This window comes from Ursus americanus, chromosome 26 (genome assembly GCF_024610735.1).
Source record: "Ursus americanus isolate L20-20 chromosome 26, mUrsAme1.1.p, whole genome shotgun sequence".
NCBI lineage: Eukaryota > Metazoa > Chordata > Mammalia > Carnivora > Ursidae > Ursus > Ursus americanus.
Window position 1 is genome coordinate 18337223 of NC_142152.1, and position 15477 is coordinate 18352699.

The following is a 15477-nucleotide window of genomic DNA, read 5'->3' on the forward strand; positions in this document are numbered from 1 at the left end:
TATGTTTTATGTACTACTATAGAAAGATAACCAAGATGCATAATTAAGTGAAAAAAAGCAAATTGTAGAATAGTAGGAATCCTATGATCCCATTTAGGGAGAAAATATATACATCACATATATACACTTATGTATGCACTTATGTAGCACTAAAAATTTCTAGAAGCATATGCAAGTATTAACGATGGTTATGATGGGGGTGGGGAGGGACCTTAACTTGAACCTCACACATTTTTGTACTATTTGAATAGTTTATCAGGAACACATATTGCTTTTGTAATTTAAAAAATGACTTTTTAAACATTAAAATAACCGGGGTGCCTGGGTGGCACAGTCGTTAAGCGTCTGCCTTCGGCTCAGGGCATGATCCCGGCGATCTGGGATGAGCCCCACATCAGGCTCCTCTGCTGGGAGCCTGCTTCTTCCTCTCCCACTCCCCCTGCTTGTGTTCCCTCTCTCGCTGGCTGTCTCTGTCAAATAAATTAATAAAATCTTTAAAAATAAATAAAAATAAACATTAAAATAACCAACCAAATACAATTTATCAGAATATCCTTTCAAGAGGCAACTGGCAATATGTATCAGGAACCTTTAAAGATACCTGCACCCTCGGACCTTAGAAATGAAGTAACTATTGAGAAGAAATATACAGCACTGGGTTAAAAGCACAGACCTGGTAGCCAGACTAGCTGGTTCAAATTCTCCACCACTTACTAAGTGAGTCCTATGGGGCAAATTAATTAATTTCTCTGTGCCTCCATGTCTTTATCTCACAGAGCTGGCACGAGGATTTAGTGAATTACATGTACAGGGCAGAGCACAGTACATGGCATACAGTAAGCACTGCATAAACATCAGTCCGGAATAGTACTAGGAGTGGTAAATGATCCTAAGGAAATAGGCAGGAGGTGGACTATTCCTTTAACTACATGGAAGATAAAAAGCAGGAAAAAATGAAAACCACGACTAACACAAGGGCATAATTAACTAAATGTAAAAAATAATCCATCCATATAAACTTGAAAAGCATACAGCTACTTTAAAGACGTATTTTCTTAAAATATTTAATGGCGTGGGAAAACACGCTAAGCTTCAATGTTCCATGAGAAAAGCAAAGTATGTAACCGCACATACATACGCGATAACCCCAATTCTCGCTTTAAAATAAGTAGCAGGGCACTGGGGTGGCTCAGTGGGTTAAGCATCTGCCTTCGACTCAGGTCATGATCCCAGGGTCCTGGGATCCAGCCTCGCATTGGGCTCCCTGCTCAGTGGGGAGCCTGCTTCTCCCTCTCCCTCTGCTGCTCCCCCTGCTTGCGCGCTCGCTCTCTCTGTCAAATAAATAAAATCTTTTTTAAAAAATTAAAATAAAATAAGTAGCAAAGAATCACTTAACACCAATTATTTATCCATTCTTTACATACTTAGTTTGCATTATTTTGCCATTACAAAGAAAGCTGCTATTCACATCCTCATAAAGGTCTCCCTGTGTTCCGGTGGAAGTTTCTCTAAGGCAAATTCCTAGAAATGGTACGGCTAGAATATGTATTATGCATATCTTCACCTACACTAGATATTTCTGAATGGCATCTCAAAGTGGTTGTACTGATGTGAACTTCAACCGGCAGTCTGTAAGAGTTTCCGTTGCTTCGCATCCTTTTCGAAACTTTATTGCCGGATTTATCAGCGTCTGCCCTCATACCGTGGTGGTTTGCATTTGCATTTCTCTGATCACTAGAGAGCTGCGATTTCATTTGTGCGTCACAGTTTTGATCGCCACTTAAGTGACTTGTCTCTCCCTTCTCCCAAAAGATTAGATACTTTTTCCTGACGATATTCCCATATCTTTTATCTAAAATAAAGAGAAAATCATATAGGAAAAAAATGACATTTATCATATTAGAACACATCCCTGGACTTCACTAAGTGTTTTTACTCAGTGAGTTAATGAGGAACTGGACAAGGCTAAGAAAACCAGAGAGAGAGAGAAAAAAAAAAACTGGGAGAAGCAGGAAGCCAAACATAATTAGTACGGCACTGATAATTTATGCTTATGCCCATCCCCACTCTTCCATTCCAAAAAGAATTCAAGGCTCCTTGTAGAAAAAACATACAACGTAAAGCCAAATAAAAAAAAATCAATGAAGAAAAGACAGCCTTCTCTTACACATTGCTACGAACCAAGAAAACTTCAGCTAGTGGGTCTTAACAGCTATAAAAACTCTAGTGGGTCGATTTGCCTAATGCAGACATACAAGTAGCTTTCTATTAGAACAATAATTGGAAAATTAACAAACTTCTAATTTAAAGAAGACATTAAAAGCAAAACAACAACCAAAAAAGATAAAAACGAATTTTTCAAGGATCTCGGGAAGTTGTAAGCACCCCACAATTTCCTGGGGAGAGCAGAAAACCACATGCGTTTTCAAACAGTTAACTCCTTCCCATGGACAGAAGCAGCAGGTCCCCCATCCCAGTCTCTGCCCCAGAGAATAGAACTAAATATAGGTCCAGGTGAAACTCTGTGGACACCAGTTACCACGCATCATTACAACTCCAGCTGACCAGGCTCATCGTATTTACAGAAAACTTCATGACTCATATCACCTCATAAGCATAGTGTAACTATTTTTCTCAAAATTGCCTAACAAGCTGGCCCGGAGTAGGACATCCAAGTCCCCTGAGGGTTAAATCCCTGAGCACTAATTACTGCTTACAGCACTCAGTGTCCCTGACAGTCTAATTCAGACATGAAGCTGGGCCAGCTTAGAGAAAACCTAAGGAACTCTAGAATCCAGCCATCGGCCTTGTCGCTAAAACGTATACTGACCAGATGCACAGCCCTGTGTAGACCACGGCGTGGCCTCAGCATCTCTGGAGGATGTCTGCAAACACCTGAGTGTAATCTTCCACTGTGACTCCCCATGAGCCCTTTCAAGGACTTGAGCCGGTGCGTCTAAGCATACTTTATCTCAAATCTAATTAGAAGTATGTATTTCATGAATTATTCAAATACAAACATTTTTCACAGTTTTTTCCTTAATATTCTTACACTATTAACACTTACTGAACGTTCCCTATACACCGCACGCTTTGTTTCTTCAAGTGTGCTGGTCTATTTGACCCTCAGCTCAATCCATTAGGAACATTCTTCTATTATTCCTATTTTACACATGAGGAAAAAGGTTTGAAGAAGTACTAGGAGGACAAAGGCTATTGTCTATCTTGCTCTCCACTGTACTTCCAGCACCGCAACTCTACCTGGCACACAGATGAACTCTTTTATTTGTGGAATGAATGAACCAACCAACAAATAAAGTAAGTTGCCAAGACCAAAGCGCTGGTAAGTGGCTGGGATTCCAACACAAGTCTGTCTGCCTCCAGAACCCAAGCTTGAACCATTGTCTTTAAGTCCGCTGAGACTGCTAAAACAAAGTTATCACAGACTGCACAGCTTCTGAACGACAGAAATGTCTTTCTCCAAATCTGGAGGCTGGAAGCCCAAGGTCTGGATGTCAGCAAGGTCAGGTTCTGGTGAGGACCTGCTCCCTAGTTTACAGACGGTGCCCCTGCACTGTGTCCTCGCAGGGACGGGAGTAGGGAGCTCTCTGGGGCTTCTTTCCAAGAGCATTAATCTCATTCATGAGGGCTCCAACTTCATGACCCAATCTCCTCCCAAAGGCCCACCGATATCATCACACTGGGCATTAGGACTTCAACATATGAATTTTGGGAGGACACAAACATCCGGCCCAAAGCAGCCACGAGGCAAAAGCCCCAAACTTTGTTTAATTTAAAGCGGAACTTTTCATTTTGATATAATTTCAAACTTGTAGAAGAGTTGCAAGAATGGTACAAGGAACTCTCATATGCAATTTACCGAGATCCACTGTCTACATTGTACCCCACCACGAACCTTTTAAAAACGCAGTGGATTGGGCAAATCAGTATATGCCCAAAGCCTGTTCCCGTGTACACCAGAACCTCCCTCGTCTGATGCCAAACCCCTTTCTCCTATCCCTTCCTTCCCATCCCTCCCCGCCCCAGTCTCTATCCCCTAAGTCCTCAGGGCACCCTCATATCCCTAGCTCCAATCTTGCCAACATTTCCCAGCCTCTCTCCAGACCCCGTATGCCCAGCACTGCCCCAAAGACCCTGCTCCCTTCCCGCCCCCCGTCCCAAGCCTGCCGGCATGGTAACACAGAGCTGTGCACAAAGCGAACTGCAGAAAGGAAGCAGTATTCACGGGGGTCCCTTTGATGAATTCATTATAAAGAATGCTAAAAAAATACGTACATAGTAAAGATCAGAGACTGTGTTGAAGTAAAATCCCTAAAATACTAAAAATTGGCAAAACAGAAAAAAAGACACCAAATAACCAAAAGTACTTAAACAGGATTTCACGTCCAAATTTGTGAAATGACAAAAATGCAATACACATTCACTCTGTGTGTGTGTACACACACACACACGCACACACTTTTGACACAATCTCTTTCAAGACAATAGAACCTAAAAATATAATTCCAAATATAGAAAGAGCTTTTATAATATTTAGTTATTATTTTTAACAGAGAAATTTTACTTATAATCTCTTGTCTGACAATTGTTATTTTGGTATGTTTAGACAACAAAATACTGTGCAGCTATCAAAACTATTTATGAAAACCATATAATAATAGAGTAAAATGTTGGGGCCTCTGGGTGGCTCATTCAGCAAAGCGTCCGACTCTTGATTTCAGCTCAGATCATGATCTCAGGGTCGTGAGATCGAGCCCCGAGCCCTGCGCATTGGGCTGCACTGGGTGTGGAGCCTGCTTAAGAGTCCCTCTCCCTCTCCCTCTGCCCCTCCCCCGCTCTCCCTCGCTAAAAAAAATAATACAGTAAAATGTTTATGATATTTCATGGGGAAAGGATTACAAGTTTACATCTATAATGTGATGATAAGGTATATGTTGGTTTTTTTTTAAACACAGAACACACACTATAAGGGCACATATCGAAATGTTAACAATGGCTACCCCTAGGTGGAAGGATTGTAGCTGGTCCTTGTTTTCACTGCTGTAACTCTGCTGTAGTATCCAATGTTTTCTACACTTAACATGTATTCCTAACGTAAGCCAGAGGGTCTGAATTCAGACAAACACAATATAAATGGATCACCGAACAAACTGTCCTAAACTTAGAATTCTTATTCCCATAATAGTATCAACAACTTTTACATTCCTTTGGGAACCCTTTTCCCAGCTTTTACTGGGCCCAGGGAATGCTTTGACCAATGCATTGTGATAAGACATGAAGATTTCACTGAGACTACCTAGTCAATTCTAAAATGGCAATTTTCAATAATCAGTACAATACTTTTTAAATCATACTTTTCTATTATCCCATTCTATGCCCACCCCCGCCACTGCCACTGTTCTAGTGATTTCTTGCCTGTTGATGGCTACAATGATGCAGGAATGGGAGAGCAGCCATACTGCTATGGGAGCGAAGAGACACTACCTAGCACAGTGATCCCTCCTACCCAGATACCTGTGAGGCCTAAGATGCTGTCTGATAAAGACACGCAACAGTCTAACCCTGGAGGGCCCCAGACAGGTTATAGAGCATCTGTTGTGGTTGGAGGGCTTGCAGCCCACCCGGCTGGCAGGGTCTCTGCTACAAAGAAGCAAGCACCCATCAGGACGGAGGGAACAAAATCCGCAGGGTGCTTTATAACAGGACTTTACTGTACTACCAAAACAATGCATTGAAAGTACTGCCGAGATACACAAAAAACAATTCGCCTGATTTTAAAGAACAAAGATACAATGCTTAGAGATGTTTCCCAAAAGGCAGTCCTCACATCACTGCTGTATACGAGATGAATTTTAGGGGGCATGGGACAAGGCTGTAGATGGTACAATGAGTAGCATCAAGTTCCACAGAAGAAATTACTCCCGTTTAAATTCGTTTTCAAAATTTCAGATTCTGTTAAAGAGAAAATCTCACTTAGGTAACAGTATTATCTTTATCATCTCCTGAACACTTGCTAATCCCCCTTTTAAATAAAGAAAAAACAAGCCCCAGTTTCAGAACCTTCCATGAAAAACAGTCCCTAGAGAGAAAATAGTATGTTATTATATTTGTTGAGACAGGAGTGTCTTCCCGGTTATATGGGGCTCTAGAGTAAACCAGCCAGGGTTTACCAGTCAGAGCTGCTATTTAGTAACTGTGTGTAACTGATTACTTCACCTCCCTGTGCCTCAGTTTCCTCATCTGCAAAATGCGGATGGGTAACAGTACTTAACACATGGAGCTGGTGTAAGGATTTTTAAGATTTTTTTTTTTAAGATTTTTATTTATTTATTTATTTGAGAGGGAGAATGAGAGAGAGCATGAGAGGGGGGAGGGTCAGAGGGAGAAGCAGACTCCCCGCTGAGCAGGGAGCCCCATGCAGGACTCGATCCCGGGACTCCAGGATCATGACCCGAGCCGAAGGCAGTCGCTTAACCAACTGAGCCACCCAGGCATCCCTAAGACTTTATTTTTAAGTAATCTCTACACCCAACATGGGGCTTGAACCTACAACTCTGAGATGAAGAGTCACCCGTTCTACGGACTGAGCCAGCCAGGCATGCTGGTGGTGTGAGGATTAAGGGATTATAGAGTCCTCTGAACGTTGGTATATAATAAACAGCAATTACTGTTCTCGTGTGCCTCTGTTTGTTTTGGGAAATTTCTACCTGGGATACTGGTTTTCCATTTATAGTGATAACAAACAGTTGCCCTCTTGAATATATTACTATAAATTAAAAAAAAAAAAAAGAAGGTGAGATCTGTTCAGATAACTGAGACAATACAACTCACCAGGGCTGGGTCACACCACACAGAAATGAATGCTTTTTCATATTGTCTGAAAGCCTGGTTTTTCTCCGACATGGGACCTGTCACTTTCTAACTATAACCTGAGAATCCTCTGTGCTCATGCTCTTAGCAGCATGAGCTCTCACTCAGCAGGTGCAAACTACACTCTTGTGCTTCCTTTCCCTACAGCCTCGCTTTCCAGCCCCCGTTTCCAATCCCCAGCACCAACAGACGGGGAGCTGAGTGTTCTCGCCACCCACTGGAACCCCAATGGGGAGCACTCGGGGCAGGAGCCAGCTGACCTTCAGGGCTTTGAAGATGACCCCTGGGTGCCGGGGAGAGCGGGTGGTGTTGTTCTCTAGCTGCTGCTCCAAAGCCCGCCGCAGCCCAGAAAAGTCGGTGGGAGGGTTGTAAGTCCTCGTTCCCTTGTAGTGAATGGAACTGAAGGCTTCAGGGAAGCGGCCCAGCTTCCGGAACCGGTCCTGGATGAGCTTTTCTGGCACCTCTGATGGGTGATCTGGACAAGGAAACAGGTACGTGAAATGACCTTTCTTTAAAAAAAAAAATCTGTGTTGCATTATAAAAGTACTCTGTAGTCTGACTCTATAACGTACATAAACAAGCAGAACTGATCTCTGCTGTTAGAATTCAGGTTGCCCTTGCCTAGAAGGGAACGCACGCAGGGCTCCCCCGCGAAGCGGGTGCTGGAATGTCATTTTCTGCTGCTGACTTCACGGATACAGCCAGACTGTGAAATTCATCACATTAATATACTTGCGATATGATGTACACTCTTCTGCATGTATGTTACACTTCAAGGGAAAGTCTTTTTTAATCCGCTTATTGTAAAAAAATCCAAACATGTCGAAGGATAAAAGAACTAGAATTCTTCTGCCCCCTTCTACTGCTTCCCAGAGGTGACTACACAGTTCAGTGTTTATTGACCTGTTCAGACTTCTTTTTCCTACACATGTACCAACACATATATGCAACGTGCTTGTCACTTAATTACATACTGTAAGGACCTGTTCTTTTCATGACACACTCGGAGAAGTTCCTTATTTTTTTTAATAGCTACACAGTCCTCCATCCCACGGACATATTTAACCAGTCACCTGCTAATGAACATTTAAAACAGCTACTTTGAACGTGCTGGTCTTATGCCGGTGAAGCTATGGACAAACGGCCGACATATCTGAGAGCAGTTTCACCACTATCCATCCAGATATCTGTGGGGCGACGGACAGATGAATTCCGTAACTATTCTGGAGATAAATGCTGGAAGGACTTTTCAATTTCCTTCAATATTTTAACAACCACCACAAAATAACTCCAATTAATACTGGAGATATGGCCTTACTCAAATTTAAAAGTAACGTCATCAAAAAGAAGTAGCCAAAATTCTATAGTTCATCCCTAAACCCATCTCCTCCTGAGCGTTCCCTGTGGCAGCAGCTTTTGAAGGAAGGAGCAGGCAGTATCCCAGGGTCAACCATCGAGGAGTGACTCCTCTCCAAAGCCACCCAGGTACCGGCTTGGCCACCCTCACTCCCTCCCAACTTCATCTCACAGCTTGTCCCTGGACAGACAATCACTGCTCCCAAATGATTGCAGGAGCTTGGTTCTCCTAATTTTAAAACAGAGAATTCATTTGCCTACTAACTCCCACCTAGAATCCTCTGTCCAGAAAAAGAACATGATCAACTAAAATCAGAAAGTGGGACACCCAGATGGTTCAGTCGTTTGAACATCCGACTCCTGATTTCAGCTCAGGTCATGATCTCAGGGTCATGAGATCAAGCCCCGCATGGAGCCCCGCTGATGGGCGTGGCGCCTGCTTAAGATTCTCTCTCTTCCTCTCCTTCTGCCCCTCCCTACCACTTGCTCACTCTCACCCTCTAAAAAAGAAATTATAATAAAATAAAACAAAATAATATCAGAAAGTATGAGACAGCCCCGCATCGGGCTCCCTGAATTATCAATTTGCCCACAATTCTGGCACCTCTCCTTCTACCCTGCATAAACTCTGGCTGTCTTGATTCCATCTCCAGGTTTCAAGCAGCAGCAACAGTATTCCAGAAAGAGTCCTGAATTTAAGAGTTAGGAAACTTTATTGTGAAGCCCAGTTTTGCAACTTACTAGCTGGAAAATGCTTGGTTACATAACTCAAGCTGTCTGAGTTCAGATTCTTCATCTGTAAAATGGGGCTGCTATTGAGTGGGCCAAATAACAAGGATACAGTAAGTTAGCATTTATTTTTTTAAAAAAACCACCTAACACGGTACATGGTACAAAGCGAAAAGAGTTATTTGTGAAGCGCTCGTTATTTCAAAATCCTGAGCTAGAAATTAAACCTTCCCCTTACCAAAGCTGTAAAAATCCAAAGTGGAAAAAAACTGTGGATCATGGGAGGCATCCTCAAGTCAGCATTTCCAACCTCCTCTCCTGACCTCTGAGTCCCCTGCAAAGGAGCCTCTGCTGGAACATTTAGATTTCTCATCCTTCCCCTCGACCCTGGTCCTTCTGATTCTAACTCCTTAACATGGCCCCGGTCTGTCCACTCTCCTCCTGTGCCACTGCCCGGGCTCGGCCCCCGTTGCTTCTCATCAGGCACCATGGTCATGTCCTGGCTCGTCTCCCTGCCTCCAGGAACGCCTCTACAGTTCATCCTGCAACAGGCTGCCGCGCGACCTTTGGAAAACATAGATCCGGTCATGTAACTCCCTGTTTAAAATCCTTCAGGGTCTCCCGGCATATGTGAGAACTGCGTCAAGGCAGCCCATGATCTGACCACCAAGTATCTCCACCACTCCCTCCCATGCAGTCTGTGCTTCAGACACAGTGAGAACCTCTTCACTGATTCAGCCAACAAACCTGGGTGTCAAGCATTCATCCAGACTCTTTAGACACAGCAGGGAATAAGACAGGCAAGGTTCCTGCCTTCCTGGAGTTTCCATTGTAATGGGAGAGAAACAAAAGCAAGTAAGCGAACACAATGGAGGGTTTCAGATGGTGACAAGGGTCTTGAGGCAGACGAACACAGCAATGCAGTAAGACTGTAAACTCGGGTGCAGAAGGTCCACTCTACAAGGGACAGTCAGCCAAGGCTCTAAGGCGGTGGGAGCTGAGCTGACTCTGAAGTATGGCTTGCTGAGGGAACACGTTCCGGGCTGACAGAGCAGCATATGCAAACGTGGCAACGCAGGAAAGGCTGGTGTGGCTACCGGAGGGAGTATACCCATAGCTGGTGTGTGTCACCGTGCGCGGTGGGGGCAGGTGGCGGGCAGTGGGAGGGGGTGAGGGGGATAACCAGAGAAGGAGTTCAGAGACACAGACAGGACTCAGAGTAAGGACATCGTCAGGGGCTTGTAGTGAAAGACCCTGACAGCTTATAAGCAGAAATACAGCAAGATCTAAATTATAAATAAAGCTTGTGGAAAAGGCCCCTGGCCGCTGTGTGGAGCGCGCTGAGGGACTAGCAGGGAACTCAGGAGGCTCTGGCAGAACTACCTGCAGGTTCCTGGACACAACCTGCCCCTTCAAGCCACCCGGCGTTTGCGCTTTCCAGCACATCCCTCCTCTCCTGCCCTATCAAGCTACGTGTCTGGGTTCAAGTCCCGCCTCCTCTTTCCCAGACCCCCTTAGCAGGTGTGGATCCCTCTTCTGCCCCCCTACAGCTCCAGGACCCAGAGCTGCTACAGAATAGAACACGTGTGGTCTCCCCAACTGCACTGTGAGCTATGTGAGGGTAAGAATTGCTTTTCTCAGCTCTGTGCCCCAGTGCTCAGCACAGGGCATTGCGCACTTAAGAAACCTGGTTGACTGGGCACCTGGGTGGCTCAGTCAGTTAAGTATCCGACTCTTGATTTCAGCTCAGGTCATGATCTCAGGGTTTTGAGATCGAGGCCCATGTAGGGCTCTGCACTGGGTGTGGTGCCTGCTTCAGATTCTCTCTCTCCCTCTGTGCTCCCCCCACCATCTCTAAAAAAAAAAGAAACAAACAAACTATGTGGACTGAATGAACAGGTAAATGGTATAACTGTGTTGGGGGCTAACACTACTGTCCCCACCTGTGTCCAATTACTGTTGCTGCACTGCTCCCTCATCCTCTCTCAGATCATGATTTTGCCTCCTACTTCTCTAAGGAAACAGAAACAAGAAGACAACTCCCACACACATACTACATCTACCAATTACCTGCAACCGTGTCCATATACTCTGCCTTCTCTCCTGTGCTTACGGAGGGACTGTCCATGCTTCTAAGGCCAACCCACCCACGTGGGCCTCATTCCAACTATTCTGCTCTCTTCCATCTGCATTGTTCCCTTCTTAGTGCAGCATTTCCACCAGGACACAAATATCTGCAATACGTCGCAGCTTCAATTTAAAGAAGGGAAAACCCCTTGAAATCCCACACCAGCTTCTAGCTATCATTTCATTTGTCTACTCCCCTTTATAACAGAACTCTATGAAGAGTAGAATACACACACAACCTTAATTCTTCTCCTCCTATTCTCTCTTGAACCTATCCTGATCAGGCTTTCACGGCCACCACCTCTGGGAAACAGGTCTTATCCGGATCACCAAGGATCTCTGTATTGCCTAGGTGGGAAACAGGTCTTATCCGGATCACCAAGGATCTCTGTATTGCCTAAACCAATCGGTAATCCTCAATCCTCAATCCTCAATCCTCATCCTGACCTGCTCACTCCACCCTTCTTCAAACACTCCCTTAGGTCTTGCCCAGGCAGAAATTCTGCTGGGCAATCCCCCTCCACCAAGTTACTACTGCAGCCCAATGGTTGCTTCCTTGTACCCAGAAAGGTCAATCTGTGACATGGTCCCCTGTCTACTCACCAGAGCCCAGCAGCTGAGTGTGGACAGTCTCATGGAAAATGATAACAGCAGGGCCCAGGGTGGACAAGGGGACATCCAGGCCACAGCGGGCAGTGGTAGCCTTGAGTTCCTTGGTGAAGTGCTTCAGATAAGCTTCGGAGGCGTCCCCAAGGAACTTGAAGAGGTCATTATGCAGCCGATCTGCGTGAGTTCGATAGATGACGAGGTCTGAGATGGCCAGGACCTTAAGCAGCAGTCGTGTTCTCTGGCTGAGATTCACCGTCGCCCCCAAGAGCCCTTCTGTGTCTATCACTGCTACTTTGTGGACTGGGTCATAGGCTGCCCACACCCCCACGGTGCAGGACTCCTGGGCAGGGGAAGTTTTAAAGACTTCACGGCCATAAAAGAAAGTGTGGTTGAGAGTATGAGACTTTCCATCACCAGTATTTCCAAAAATGGAAACCACCTTCAAATGTTGATCAGGTTTACAGTCCAATTTCCTAATAAAGTCCTCTTCATTCGTTACCTTCAAAAAAAAAAAAAAAAGAAAGAAAGAAATGTAAACTGCATAATAGTTAGAAAACTTGTAAGAACAACTGCTTTCCAAGGTCAAGGTCCTTGACTCAATGGTCAAGGTGGCAAGGAAAAGAAGCTCCAGGATGATAGGCTCCCACCCAGCCTTACCCCCAGCAAACAGCTAAGAGGAATTTTCAAAGCTTTAGGCAGTACAAGTTAGTGCTCATAGAAGAACTACAACTATAAAACTCTTAGAAGATGACATAGGAGTGGGACGCCTGGGTGGCTCAATCAGTTAAGTATCTGCCTTCGGCTCAGATCATGATCTCAGAGTCCTGGGACTGAGGCCCATATCTAGCTCCCAACATAGTGGGGGAGTCTGCTTCTCCTTCTCTCTCTGCCATCTTCCCCCTCTCCCCTCATGCTCGCTCACTCTCCCTCAAATAAATCAAAAAAAAAAAAAAAATCTTTAAAAACAAAAAAAAAAGAAAGAAAGAAAAATACAACACAGGAGCAAATCTATGTGACCCTGGATTAGGCAACGGTTTCTTAGATATGATACCAAAACCAATACAACAAAAGAAATAGACAAAATGGACTTCATCAAAATTAAAAACTTGTATTCTGCAAAGGATGGCATAAGACAGTGGAAAGGAAGGCCAAAGAATGGGAGAGAATGTTTGCCAGTCATTTATCTGATAAGAACGAGGAGCCCACAATATGTAAAGAACTCTTTTAACTAAAAAAAAAAAAAGTTATTAAATATTAAGCCAAAAATTTGAATACATTTTCCCAAAGATTTACAAACAGCCAATAAGTACATGAAAAAGCAGTCACCACCACAGCCATTAAGGAAATGTGAATTAAAACCACAGTGAGGTCTCACTTCACACCCACTAGAATGGCGATGATCAAACCAACAGTAACAACAACAAAAATCTTCGCAGAGCTATTGCGGGCGCCTGGCTGACTCAGTCAGGGAAACATGCAACTCTTGATCTCGGGGCTGTGGGTTGAAGCCCTGCGTTGGATGTAGAGATTACTTAAATAAACTTCAAAAAAATAAATAAATCGGGCCCCCCCCCCCCGCCGGGTAGTTCAGTCTGTTAAGCATCTGCTTTCGGCTCAGGTCATCCCTGGGACTGAGCTGGGGTCTGGCTCCCTGCTCAGCAGGGAGTCTACCTCTCTCCCCCTCCCACTCCCCCCCCCCCCCCCGGCTCGTGCTTAGGCTCATGGTCGCACAGCTGCTTGTTCTCTCAAATAAATAAAACAAAATCTTTAAAAATAAATAAATAATAAAAATTTAAAATAAAAAGGAGGATAATGACAAGTGTTAGTGAGCATATGGAGAAACTGCAATGCGCGTGCCCTGCTGAGAACGTAAAACGGCACAGCCACTCTGGAAAACAGTATGGCAGTTTCTCAGAAAGTTAAACATGGAGTTACCGTGTATCTCAGTAATTCCACTCCCAGGTATGTATCCAAGAGAACTGAAAACATGTCCACACAAAACGTGAACACAAATGTTCATGGCAGCAAGATCCATAATAGCCAAAAGGTGGCAACAACCCACGTGTCTATGAACTGATGAATGGATACACAAAACATGGTGGAGTATTATTCAACCATAAAAAGTTATGAAGTACTATGCATGCTACAACATGGATGAACCTTGAAAACATCATGCTAAGTGAAAGCAGCCAGGCACAAAAATACTACATATTCTAGGATTCCATTTATATGAAATATCCATGACAAGTAGATTCACAGTGACAGAAAGTGTATTAGGAGTTGCCAAAGGCTGGGGTAAGGACGGGCTAGGGAGTGACTGCTAATGGGTATAGGGTTTCTATTTGGGTTGATAAAGATGTTCTGGAATCAGCACTAAGGATTGCACAACTTTAAGAATACACTAAAAACACTGAATTATCCACTCTTAAAGGGTGAAATATATGCTATATGAATTACATCTCGATAACACTGTTATTAGAAAGGGGGGGCACCTGGGTGGCTCAGTCAGTTAAGTGTCCAACTCCTCATTTTGGCTCAGGTCATGATCTCAGGGTCGTGACACTGACCCCTGCATCAGGCTCTGCGCTCAGCACAGAGTCTGGATGAGTTTCTCTCTCCCCCTCTGCCTCTGCCCCTCCCCCCCCCCCCGCTTTCATGCACTCTCTTTCTCAGAATAAATAAAATCTTTTAAAAAAATGGCTCTCTTGGGTCTTCACTTCCAAGATGACCAAGAAAAGAAGGAATAATGGTCATGCCAAAAAGGGCCACGGCCACATGCAGCCTATTTGCCACACCAACTGCACCTGTTGCATGCCCATGGACAAGGCCATTAAGAAGTTCATTATTTGGGGGCGCCTGGGTGGCACAGCGGTTAAGCGTCTGCCTTCGGCTCAGGGCGTGATCCTGGCGTTATGGGATCGAGCCCCACATCAGGCTCCTCTGCTATGAGCCTGCTTCTTCCTCTCCCACTCCTCATGCTTGTGTTCCCTCTCTCGCTGGCTGTCTCTATCTCTGTCGAATAAATAAATAAAATCTTTAAAAAAAAAAAAGAAGTTCATTATTTGGAACATAGTAGAGGCCACCGCCATCAGGGACATTTTTGAAAACAAGCATCTTCGATGTCTACGTGCTTCCCAAGCTGTATGTGAAATATAAACTCACAGCAAGGTAGTCAGGAACCGCCCTCATGAAGCATCGTAGGATCAAACAACCCCACCCTGATTTAGACCTGCGGGTGCTTCCACACAGCCTCCACTAAAGCCCATGTAAGGAGCAAAGTCCTTAAGGACTGAAGAAAAACTGTTCTCTGGGGGGAAAAAAAAAATGGAGATTATACTAAAAAATGTATTGGTCAAACTTCATCCATCCGTAATTTCTCTGTTTATAGTTAAAGAATGCTGCAATTGCACTACTGGGTATTTACCCCAAAGATACAGACGTAGTGAAGAGAAGGGCCATATGCACCCCAATGTTCATAGCAGCACTGTCCACAATAGCTACATTGTGGAAGGAGCCGAGATGCCCTTCAACAGACGAATGGATTACAAAGATGTGGTCCATATATACAATGGAATATTACTCAGCCATCAGAAAGAACGATTACCCAACATTTGCAGCAACATGGACGGGACTGGAGGAGATTATGCTAAGTGAAATAAGTCAAGCAGAGAAAGACAGTTATCATATGGTTTCACTCATTTACGGAACATAAGAAATAGCAGGGAGATCAGTAGGAGAAGGAAGGGAAGAATGAAGGGGGGGTAA

The 15477-nt window shown here is 44.4% G+C and overlaps 1 protein-coding gene across 2 annotated transcripts in view; it reads right to left on the bottom strand.

Annotated features, from left to right (window-relative positions):
* The window catches only part of ZFYVE1 (zinc finger FYVE-type containing 1), a 55737-nt gene that overhangs the window by 15690 nt on the left and 24570 nt on the right, over positions 1-15477 (bottom strand). For both annotated transcript variants that reach the window (XM_045807882.2, XM_045807881.2), the window contains exons 3-4: positions 11707-12211; positions 7152-7366 (exon numbers count right to left, since the gene is read on the bottom strand). In XM_045807882.2, the coding sequence (XP_045663838.1) occupies positions 7152-7366; positions 11707-12211 (720 nt within the window). The remainder of the gene's footprint in view (positions 1-7151; positions 7367-11706; positions 12212-15477) is intronic.